Source organism: Seriola aureovittata, chromosome 13 (assembly GCF_021018895.1).
Source record: "Seriola aureovittata isolate HTS-2021-v1 ecotype China chromosome 13, ASM2101889v1, whole genome shotgun sequence".
NCBI classification, from domain to species: domain Eukaryota; kingdom Metazoa; phylum Chordata; class Actinopteri; order Carangiformes; family Carangidae; genus Seriola; species Seriola aureovittata.
The window spans coordinates 24,040,174-24,052,484 of NC_079376.1; the positions used below are offsets into that span (position 1 = coordinate 24,040,174).

General features: G+C 41.1%; 1 protein-coding gene across 2 annotated transcripts; it reads right to left on the reverse strand.

The window, feature by feature from the left end:
• Positions 1–1,086: 1,086 nt before the first annotated feature.
• LOC130180723 (NACHT, LRR and PYD domains-containing protein 3-like) lies at positions 1,087–11,535 on the reverse strand. 2 transcript variants are annotated; one of them, XM_056394426.1, is made up of 10 exons: positions 11,354–11,535; positions 10,712–10,765; positions 10,019–10,106; positions 7,707–7,953; positions 7,395–7,451; positions 4,326–6,111; positions 4,015–4,188; positions 3,106–3,279; positions 2,045–2,091; positions 1,087–1,873 (listed from the first exon to the last, which is right to left on the reverse strand). In XM_056394426.1, exons 4-10 carry the CDS (start codon positions 7,942–7,944, stop codon positions 1,329–1,331), a joined length of 3,021 nt encoding a protein of 1,006 aa, XP_056250401.1. In that variant the 5' UTR covers positions 7,945–7,953; positions 10,019–10,106; positions 10,712–10,765; positions 11,354–11,535; the 3' UTR covers positions 1,087–1,328. The 2 variants fall into 2 exon arrangements, with proteins under 2 accessions (XP_056250401.1, XP_056250399.1); XM_056394424.1 differs by having other exon boundaries at positions 7,707–7,980.
• Positions 11,536–12,311: the final 776 nt, after the last annotated feature.

Consider the following 12,311-nt stretch of genomic DNA (forward strand, 5'->3'; position numbering starts at 1 on the left):
AGCCAATCGTAGTAGTGTTTGGCTAGGCTGTCAAGCTTTCGATTCAACAGTTCAGCTTATGTTCAAGTGTGCTTCCTTGACTCGATTCATGTAGATCTTATGCACCTCTGACACAGGTTTTCTTATCCATTGATTCCAAGTCACCGTCTCTTCTGCCTGGGGTATTGCAACTTCCATCTCATAATAGCAGCTTTTTGACTGGATACATGCATGACTTGTTGTCTGGACTGCACCCAATTGAGGACAACAGCTGAGAAACTCTACCTGTTTTCACAAGACCTTTTTCAGTCAAGAGTTTGACATTCTCATGGTTCTCCAAGCATGCACAGGTGTTCCTGTCTGAAACTTTTGCCTGTGTTTCAAAAAGGAAAATTCCTAACAAACTGCCTCTAAGAGAGCCTATGACCGTATCCTTTTTGCAGTAAGCTCAACTGTTCTCATCTCGACAGAGAAAGTCAGAAACTTTCTCTAGGTTGAACTGAGCTTTCGGAGATGTATCCATTGACACAGATGTGAAATTGAAGATTTCCTCCATAGCCCTTTTCCTTTCCCTGTGCTTACTCTGGTCTTGCCTCATTGTTACCTCTCTTTATTCTGTTCTGGACAGCTGGCTGATGGGGGGTTTAAACAATTTTCCCTTACACACGGTTACAGATGGCTAAACTCAGACTTGACATGAAAAAATGCCACTTCTTTAAGAGGTATTCTCCAGAAGAGGCAACACCCAGGCTGTGTCTGACTTTCTGGTCCTTCAGGATGTCAAATCCTTAAAGTGTTTCCTGAGATTTGCGGGCTGGTATCACAAGATCATTACCCCTTTTGCTTACCTTGCAACTCCTCTAAACCATCTCAATATGAAATCTCTGTATCAGGACAGAACCAACAACCTCAAAACTTCTAGAGTCATTGACACCCTCGACCCTCCTGGACAAAGATACTGTAAACCTAATTTCTTAGAACTCTTAATCATTTTCATTCACAGTCTTTGTCCTTTCTGAGACCTTTCAAACAAACTGTGACAGCATTTTAGTTTGAACTGAATCAGTTAAGTAGACCTAAGATTAAAAGAAAGACAAAACAATGACATACACACTGATGCTTTTATTATACAAAGACAAAAAAAGAAATCATTGTCAGAATCTGAACAAAAGTCAACAACATTTATATCCTAGCTTCCATCTTTAAAGAACTGGTAGAGGAAAACCTTGACAAGGAATCATTTAGAAGAGTAATACATTGATTCAATTCATGAATCTGAAAATGTGTGTGAGAGAAACAGACAGATATGTACTGACTGGCCTATCTGTTCAACAGCAGGAGACTCTTTGCTATACTGAACACAGAGACGCTGAGGAACCAAACGACCATACTGCTAATCCAAACCCAGGATACAGAGGTTCAGTGAATGTGGTGTTGAAGGTGTGGAGGTGGATCAGTGAGTCGGACAAGACTCTGTAGAAGGACAGAGTGCCAGCAGGACAGTCCACATACACCGCTACTCTATTGGAGGAGGAGGCGGAGGAGGAGGAGGAAAGGATGGATGTCCTTATGTTATTGTGCCAGACAGAGTAAAAACCATCTGAGCAGAACAGACTCCAGGACTGATTGTTCTTTCCAAACCAACAGTCTTCACTGTTTCCTCTCCTTCTTATTCCTCTGTAGCTCACTGATATGTAAACATCTCCTCTCCACTCAGCCTCCCAGTAACAGCGACCAGTCAGACCAGTTGTACACAGTAGCTGAGGCAATTCAAATCTGTCTGGATGATCAGGATACGACTGATCCTCTCTCACATGTGTCACCTTCCTGTTGTTGTCAGACAGTTTGAGGTTTCTGTTCACTGTGTTTGTGTCGAGTGTGAGTTCACAGGAATCTGATGGAGAGAAGAAGACACAATACGGCTGCAGTTATTGATACATCATCTGATCATTTATTATATTGATGATGACTCATGAAATTAGTGATCTGAAGGAGTGATGTGACAGTTTGAAGATGGTTGAATGTGCTGCTTTGTTTCCATGAATCAAATTAAAAACACACTTACACTTCCTCAGACCTGGTCTTAACCATCTGACTCCACCAGGCTCCACCCTGAAAGGAGGAGGGTGGGGGGGTCAGACCGGCATATTGTCTTTCAGCATGCAGACATGGACATTACATGGCTCTCAAACACAGATTGTTTCGTTACCCTGTTCACATTTTCATTGCTTGTCTTTCTGATATCAAATTCTGGACGTCACAAAATTTTCTCTGGCTCAATGAGTCAAAATCTGAGGTCCTTTTTTTCGGCCCCCAAAATTGGGGCCTCAACCAATAGGCCATCTCCCGCTAACTGTCCCCAAAGCTTACCACACTACAAAAAGAAACCAGCAGCCATATTACAGAAACTTCCTGTCTTAAGTCTCAAGATCAGTAGAGTATAAGATAGGAGTCCGATCTTATCTTACTTTATCCTATCTTATCTCTGGTTAGGAAATTGTAAATACTCAATCCAACATTGTGTTCTGTTTAAAACAACAAAACACATTTTTCAGTTGCACCACAACCAGGAGAGACCCTTGATGCTCAGCTACCTGCAGGATCATCTACTGATGAGCGTTCTGTCCTCAAACACATCCTTAGGGTCTGCTGCCATGATACTTTCAGTAAATGAGTTCTGTCTGTTGTCATTTTGTTGGTTGTGCAAAAGCAATAAAAGAGCAGTCATATGGATAAGATGAGTTAGCTAAGTGGTGGAAAGGTGAAAGTTAGGGCAGATTAATGGTTACCCTAAAGTTAGAGTTTATTTAGGATTTTGGGAAGTTAAAAAGCTTGTGTAAAACACTTATTCTATACTAAGTTATGGTAGGAACATTGAGCTGAAATTCATGCTCAGGTCATAGAATACAGCTGACAACACCTGGTTTCATAACTGGGAGATCTTTTATCCTAAATATGACACAGTGATTCATAACTAGATATCATCACAAGTCATCATTAGGAAAAAATCCCCTTTTGTTGTTGAATGCTAAGCAATTCTGTAGAGATCTGACATCAACTGTGACACAGAAAATGTTTCAGCTCTTCCTCCATCAGACATTGTGGCTGCAGCAGGCCTCTCCATACCTGAGAGCGTCCAGTCGCCAGTCTGGATCTTGCAATCCAGCAGACAAGGGCTTCAGTCCTGAGTCTCCTGGATGATTGTAGCTCAGGTCCAGCTCTCTCAGATGGGAGGGGTTGGAGCTCAGAGCTGAAGCCAGAGAAGCACAGCCTTCCTCTGTGACCAGACAACCTGACAGACTGTAAACACACAAAACAACACATAGGAACCCTCTGTCAACACTTGGCGGTATGTTAGATTTTTTTGTTATTTATTCTTTTGTTTGTGGTTGCGGTCTAGCTTGGTTCAGATACAATGTATTTGAGGCAAATTTACAATTATACCTTAAACATCATCAGTGGAATTGAAGAATTCAACAACTAAAGCAAATGATTATGATGAATAATGAAATTTTGTCAGGGAAAGTAATTGTCCAATACAAGTTGGCTGATGCACTAATGTAAATCAGATTTTAAATGATCATCAGCTAAAGAAGTTGATGAAAATGTGAAATGGAGGTAAAAATAAACTTGATTAAAAAAATGGATGTCATGACAATGAATGGGATTTGATGAATTTAAAGCTGATTCAATTAAAAGAGTCAAGATATGATGAAAACGCATTCATGTTTCATAATTTTTCCAGTCTTGAATTCATCATTTACAAAACAAAATCCATCATTTCAGGAAAGTGACCTCAAGGGTGGAATTAACAGAAAATAATTGATAAAATGGAAGTGATGAAAATACTTAAGAGACAGGAGTGATTAAATGAATGTGTCTTGGAAAATGAGTGCTAAATTGTCAATTGATTATATAAACTTGAGTGACATTCATTAGAAATACTATTGACACTGCAGCAAGCACTTTTTGTTATTACTTCAATTTTTATCAGTTAATTTTTCTTAATTCCACCCCTCATAGATGAATCCTGACCTGAGAGTTTCCAGAGTACAGTTTGAACTCTCCAGTCCAGCAGACAGCAGCTTTACTCCTGAATCCTGCAGGTTGTTGTTACTCAGGTCCAGTTCTCTCAGACTAGAGGACTGGGAGCTGAGAACTGAGGACAAAGCTTCACAGCTTCTCTCTGAGAGGTTACAGTCACTCAGTCTGAAGAGATGATAATAATGAATTAAACAGAGTAAATAAATAAAAACATTTTTTTATTTATTATCTATTTTCTCCCTGTTGAACAGATAGAAGTGTCCTTATATAATGATGAATAAATCGACTATCTATATACTTACAGAGCTTTGTTAGAGGCTTTTACCACTGGCAGCAGCCTCAGAAGAGCCTCCTCTGAAGCAGAGTATTTCTTTAGATCAAACATATCCAGATCTTTTTCTGATGACAGTAAGATGAAGACCAGAGCTGACCATTGAGCAGGAGATAGTTTATCTGTGGAGAGACTTCCTGATCTCAGGGACTGTTGGATCTCCTCCACTAGAGAACGATCATTCAGTTCATTCAGACAGTGGAACAGGTTGATGCTTCTCTCTGCAGAGGAAGTGTCTTTGAGTTTCTTCTTGATGTACTGTACTGTTTCCTGGGAGTCACTTCCTGTCTGTATCAGCAGACCTCGTAGGAGATTCTGATTGGTCCGCAATGAAAGACCCAGGAGGAAGCGGAGGAATAAGTCCAGCTGTCCATTTGGACTCTGTAAGGCCTTGTCTACAGCACTCTGGTAAAAATGTGTTGATTTGTCTCTTGACAGTTTAGCCCACAACGAAGTTCCTTTCTTTCCTGTCAGCAGATTGAGTCCAGAGTTGATGAAGGTCAGATGGACATGAAGAGCAGCCAGAAACTCCTGAACACTCAGGTGGACAAAGCAGAACACCTTGTCCTGATACAGCCCACTCACCTCTTTAAAGATCTGTGTGAACACTCCTGAGTACACTGAGGCTGCTCTGATATCGATGCCACACTCTGTCAGGTCTGATTCATAGAAGATCAGGTTTCCTTTCTGCAGCTGCTCAAAAGCCAGTTTTCCCAGAGACGCAATCATATCCCTGTTCTCTGGACTCCAGTGTGGATCTGTCTCAGATCTTCTGTCATACTTGACGTTCTTCAGTTTGGACTGAACCACCAGGAAGTGGATGTACAGCTCAGTCAGAGTCTTGGGCAGCTCTCCTCCCTCTCTGGTTTTCAACACCTCCTCCAGAACTGTAGCAGTGATCCAGCAGAAGACTGGGATGTGGCACATGATGTGGAGGCTTCGTGATGTTTTGATGTGGGAGATGATCCTGCTGGCCTGATCCTCATCTCTGAACCTCTTCCTGAAGTAGTCCTCCTTCTGTGGGTCAGTGAACCCTCTGACCTCTGTCACCATGTCAACACACTCAGGAGGGATCTGATTGGCTGCTGCAGGTCGTGTGGTTATCCACAGGCGAGCAGAGGGAAGCAGTTTCCCCCTGATGAGGTTTGTCAGCAGCACGTCCACTGAGGTGGACTCTGTAGCATCAGTCAGGATCTCAGTGTTGTGGAAGTCCAGAGGAGGTCTACACTCATCCAGACCGTCAAAGATGAAGACAACCTGGAACTGATCAAACCTGCAGATTCTTGCTTCTTTGGTTTCAGTAAAGAAGTGATGAACAAGTTCCACCAAGCTGAACTTTTTCTCTTTCAGCACGTTCAGCTCTCTGAAGGTGAATGGAAATGTGAACTGTATGTCCTGGTTGGCTTTGTCTTCAGCCCAGTCCAGAGTGAACTTCTGTGTTAAGACTGTTTTCCCAATGCCAGCCACTCCCTTTGTCATCACTGTTCTGATTGGTTCATCTCTTCCAGTGGATACTTTAAAGATGTCTTCTTGTCTGATGGTTGTTTTTGGTCTGTCTGGTTTCCTTGATGCTGTTTCAATCTGCCTAACCTCATGTTCATCATTGACCTTTCCAGTCCTTCCCTCTGTGATGTAGAGCTCTGTGTAGATCTGATTCAGTAGGGTTGGATTTCCTGCTTTGGCGATCCCCTCAAACACACACTGGAACTTCTTCTTCAGATTAGATTTCAGTTTAGGCTGCCATTTGTCAAGAGTCTCTGAATGAAAAAACAACAGATATTAAAATGACACAGTAAAGGCCTGATCACATCAGCAAGTGTCAGTGAAATAAATCCTCACATCCTCATGAGATATTTGGATCTAAACACTTGATGCACTGACACCTTAAAGGGCTAATTTTTAGCTGATGTAATTTGAGAATTCACTTTGGTCAGAGGCAGGTCAATAATACCAACTTATTAGTCTGCTTGATTGTTGGCAGGGGGGCCGTAGAGGGTGTAAATTTTTGCCATGTCCCACCAGGCAACACTTTATTTGATAACACTTTGTATTGCGCTGCTAAGACAAGTCTAGCTGCGCTGCTGTGACGCAATCGGTCGTCAGATGCAACCTCTGAAGGATGCAGTCCCTGAACTGGGACACAGTAAAAGACTAAATAGATTTTTCTTAATGATGCATGGTCGGTGTCATGGCACTGACCTGCAGTGCAGGGATTTACCCAAGTGATCAGTGACTCTGAATTTGCTGCAAAATGTCAGTAAGTTTTATACAAACTACCCAATACTTTAGAGACACCTTTGTTCACTTTTGGTGGACTTCTTTTCCTAATGTCTTTCCACTGCTCCTTATTGACAAGATGTAGTACTTAGACTTCACACCAAGGCCCCCTACTGCATTGAAGCTTTATGTCCCTCACTTGTACATTGCTTTGGATAAAACTGTCTGCAAAATAAGTAATTGTACATCTCATTTCATGTGGATCATTCTTATCAAATTCTTCACATTGTGTTCTAGTCAGTTTGGGCTGCTGGTGTTTTCTTCTATAAGTTTGGTCCTTATGCAGCACTCACAGCTATATGTCGGAGGTTTCAACAGAGATGTGTCTCATTCACTTTGAGTGGGGTGACATCACACGTTGCCAAACTGCTTTGCTGGCATTGTTTTCGGTTGAGAAAAGTTCAACTTTTCAAGCTGCAGCACAGGGGCAACCAATCAAATCACATTTGTGCAGGTCCAGCCTGGCCTTCAATGTCAAAACGGAACCGGACAATCCGGACAAATCAAGCCCTGAGAGAGGTGGCAGAATCAGTTGGTCAATTTAGTATGTGTATGTGTGTACCTCCCTCTAGCATTGCATGGGCAGTTAGCATTGCACATTATTGCACAAAATAGCATGTCTCTAGTCGGCTATGTTGTGTAGTGCGAGTGGGAAACTATCATCAGTTGTTATCCCTATGACGATTGCACCATGCCCACCATCAAACGTGAACACAATATATGTGAGTGCTCTGTTACTGAAATTTGAACTATTGAACGCTACCTGCTGCAGAAGCTGTACGGGCTGGCGAGTCTTGCGGCCCAACTTGTGACGGTTTTCCTGTTGGAGGAAAGTGAATCTTATATCATGAACTGATCTGTATAAATGATGCATTTTCAGTTTTCATGATACCTCCATGACTTAAAAATAACAGAATGTGCAGAATATCAAATAGAAGGCATTTGTCCACAGTGACTAAGCCAAGAAGTTTCACAAAAGGTAGCTTCATCTTTAAATACATTTAATGTGTTTTTAATTGTATTAGACACTGTTGTTTCTGGATAATGTGCCACGTTTCATGTTCCTCTGACTAACCTTCATTCCTGTTCTTTAAAATCAACTTGGCCACCTGCATAACATCTTTAGTAGTGTACATGTCGACCATCAAGTCCACTGTTTTCAGTCTGCCTGCATTCTCCAGATGGCACTTTTTGATGGCAGGGAAACCATCCAGTAACTCAGCATCCTGCAGGTACCACTGGAAGAGTTTCAGTTCTTCTTCTCCCAAATCCTGCAAAGTCTCCAGCAGCTGCTGCTTCATAGGCACCTCCATCTCTGCTCCCTGATAAAGTCAAAGTGTGTGAGTGAGCTGTAAAAATCACCGAAAATGAAAGGTTCAGATTGTCACATATCATCATGTGTAGGGTTGATAAACTTTGCTTTTCAGCCTTTACCAGATTATTTACTCTAGTAAATCTAGCTTCACAATTATTGTCTTTTATTTACTTATATGTTTAATAAGATTCTAAACAATAGTATAGCTGCACACTAGTATTTTCTATGTAAAGATATAGTGGAGTAATGGCGTCCTGAGCAGAGAACTCAGTCACACCTGCTCTGTCTGTGTTGTAATCTGAGTTTCTCTGTTCTTTGTTTGGTAGCTGGTCTGTCAGTGTGTGCATGTTAGTGCATGTGAGAAACCATTGGCCCTCCGCATGTTCATAAACACATAAGCTCCGCCCACAGGTGAGATGGCACAGCGCAGCACACAGCATTCAGGTGAGAAAGACCTTCCAGAATTTCCTCCGCTATTGAAACCACATTTTCATCTAAAAAGGACTCAGACAAAGAAAGCGGTGAGACCAGAGCACAGGCGGACTGGTCATAGGGACTACCAATTCAAATCCCAGTCAGCTGGTGGACCATCAAAATATCCATAAAGTTTTTTAAATTTTTACTGGCTCCATCAGTGTCATTCATGCAGCTGGTCCAAGCAGATAAATCAAAGGCTGAATTTCTTTCCCAGTCTGACCATGGAGCAAATACTGGTTTGATAAAGGGTCTAGCTTGACTCTGAGCTGGTTTTTCTTCTCCTCCATGTGTAATTAACCTGATGGTTCATAATGTTACATGAATGTTTTCATTAGTGACGGCCACAGTAGACATAGACGATAGTGTTAGCTAACTTGCTGATAACCTTATTATGAATGTGTTATTGATAGTTGGCTAACTTGCTGTGGAGCATATCACTGCAATGCAAGCGTGGGCTAATGATCTGAAATGCTGTTGATCTAGTGTAACATCTAGTGGCAGTGACAATCATTTAAAGAACCTTTAAGGTTGTACATTTCCAATACATTGGATTGGTACTGGGGCTGATATTGACCTATTATGTGGATATAACAGTGGGTGGGTGACTCAGTATTTAGTGCCACAACCTCCCTGGTGGATAATGATGTTCTATTCATAACTGCATGACATCAGTCATGCCACCAGGAGGAGTTCCAGTGTTTTCTGCTCTGCTCTGATCATTTGCTGCACTGACCTGATGTTACATTAAACTTCTGCTTGTCATGGTTTGCTATGGCAGACACTTTTTGTTAGTTTTGTTTTGGACTTTCTCACTTCCTGTTTTATTTTGTAATAAGGTTTCCTTGTGTGTCTCAGTGTTTTGCTTCCTGTCCTGGTCTTGTTTGTGTGGTGATTGTCTGCCCCGCCCTAATGTGTTTCACCTGTGTTCAATCACCCTTGCCTCCCTTGTCTATATAGTCTTTGTGCTTCCCTTTGTCTGTGTTGGTTCGTCTGTTTATTTCTGGGTTCGTCTCCAAGCTATTCACGTCCTGTTCATCTCTGGGTTTGTCCTTGTTTTGTTCTTGTTGCCTATTGTCATCCCCTGTGGTTCCCTGTGCCTGTTTTTTGAAGTTCTTTTTGTTAAATAAACCCGCCTGCACCGTCTCCCATGTGTTGGCTGCATTTGGGTCCTACTTACCACTAAACCCGTGACACTGCTGATGTTCCTGAAAGATTAAATATGTCTGAAATATCTCAGACTCTTGTGTTGTACATGCATCTAAGGGTTTTACTTTGATGATGACATGGTCTCTACATGACTAACATTTTTACAAAGGTCAATGCTATAATTACTTTAACAATGTAAAATCAGATGTGACCAACAACTTTTGCTAATGAAATATTGCATAATTTATCATCAGAGCATTAAAATATCTTATTTAATCTATCATCAATGAACATTAACATGGTTAATAATTACCAGACTGTATCGTCTGTAAGATTAAACTGAGCTGATTGCAGCTTTCTGTCCTTTCTCTGGCTGCAGCCACCTGCTCTCCAACTGTATCCAGGACAAATTCAGGTCAAAAATCATGTGTACAACATGTGTGACTCACAGCAGTGATGGCCGACAGCAGACAGACTGTATCTCAGGGTTCACTCTGCTCCTCAGACATCACAGCATCAGCTCTGTGGGTTCGACGACTGCCAAGAGATGGAGATCATTTCACTTCACCTGTAAGCACTGTGACTGATTAAGTCATTACAACACAAACTTATTCTGGATTTTCCTGGTTAATATTGACACAAATCCCAAACCACCATCAAACAGCTGAGAGCTACGTTACGTCTGAGAGTTCAAAGTCAAAGTCCAAACTGAAGAAGCACAGAGAACAGCTAAGAGACTTCACAACAGTTTGTGGCTTTAGTTAAATGTGATGTAAGTTTAGAGACACAAACACTGAAGTAACAGCTCAGTCCACTCAACTGGTTTGGTGATTCACAGATGAGTTAGGTGTTCGGGCATCTGAGGTAAACTTAGTTATAAAGTTTCATGTACACCACAGTTTAATGTTCTTGGCCTTGTTTTCCAAAAGCATTTACAGCATTTATTAAAGCCTGACGTATGACAAATAAATGTGGCTTTTGTGGCTCAGTGTTTCGTGCTAACTTTACACTCGCCACCTGGTTGTAGAGACTCAAAGTAAACAGCTGGAATCTCCAACAGCTTTAAAGATAAACCTGATTTGCTCATGAATTATTTCAGATGCTCGTCTCTGAGTCTGACAAAAAATAAAACCACCAGTTACCAAATGTTTGTCCCATTTACTCCAGTTCTTGTAATCTCCAGGTTGAATGGCTGACTGGAAAAAGAAAAAGAAAATTCTTGTTACTTTGATACGGACAGAGTCTTTTTATCTCATCAGCTGCATTAATAAGTCTTTCTTTCAAAAGTTGACATTCATAATGTTTTTTCTGCCCATTCTCGTCTAACACCCAGAGCTGTTTGATGAGAGACACTTATAGTCTGTTTCTGAGTGAAGAGGAAACACAAATCATTCATCTGCACATCAACTGAAATCTTTCTTTACATCATTACATCATTTACATCATCTCGTGTATAAATATCAGCAACTCCTAAACTGATTGGCTCCTCTTCTCTGTTTCATATCAGTGTCAGTTGAATGCAGCCAGACAGCAGTGTGAGGCAGAGGAAGCTGCCATCAGCTGCTGTACTTCTATCTAATCAGAATCAATTGTAGAAGATCCTTTGATTGATGTACATATAATCTAATCAAACCTCTAGCAACGCCTAGTCTGGGAATTCAGGATAACACCAGTAAAAGTAGGGATTCTTACAAGATTCATAAGTCTGCGAAAATCCACTGAGTTTATCTGACACATTCAGGTGTTCATGTTATATTCAGTCAGCTAGTTTTAATTATACTCACCCCTGCTCTGTCAGTTTGCAATCACATGAGTGCTGGAGTCCTCACTGGTCAGTCATATGACATGACAAACCTACTCCTGACACTTGGAGTCAACTGTAAACTCTCTGTTAATCGGAGTCCTGCGTCACTCTAACAACCAAGCAGCAGATTTCTGCTGTTTCTAGTGGAACAAGATGGCAGCAGTCAGCACTAACAACATGACCAAAGAGTCATTCAAGAGGAAGAGACTGGAAAATGTAGCTTAATTTACCTCTAAATGGCCAAATGAGGCTGCGCCAGAAAGTCATAGGAACTGAAACTACAGTTTGAACAGGAAACAGGGAAGTGGAAGGATGACTCTTGCTTTAACATCATATTTGAGCATTGAGTCCTGTGTGTCCTAATCTTAGTGTAGAAAAAAACATTTAGCTCTATGACTTTTCACAGACTTTTGTAAGAATCTCTATTTTTACTGGTGTTATCCTGAATTCCCAGCCCAGACATATCTCTTCCCAGCTGCTGGAGGTTTAATTAGATCATATGTGCATCAACCAAAACATCCTCTTCTACTGATTTTAAACTGTGAACTGCAGAATCTGAACCAATCTCTACTTTATCTGGTTTAACCTCCTCTACCCACCGAAGACTGATGAGTCTAACAGTCAGTTCTGCTGTTTGAAAGCATTCTAACTATTCCTTTGAACTCCTACATGTTCATTATTTGGGTCTTTCAAACCAGATGTAAAATTATTTAGCTAAGTATAGTATCCTTTCTTCAAATCTTCTTGAAATAAGTAATCAGTGTTAAACTTTCCTCATATTCTGGTTTTGAGAAATGTCTTGATATAAAAGACTCTGATATAAAACAATGACACATCCCTCCATCATGTATTATGTGGGAAATATCTCATATTCTGTCTTGTTTCTTTTAATAAAACAAGAGGCAACATGTCTTCAAACTGGCATTTAAAGGGTTAAA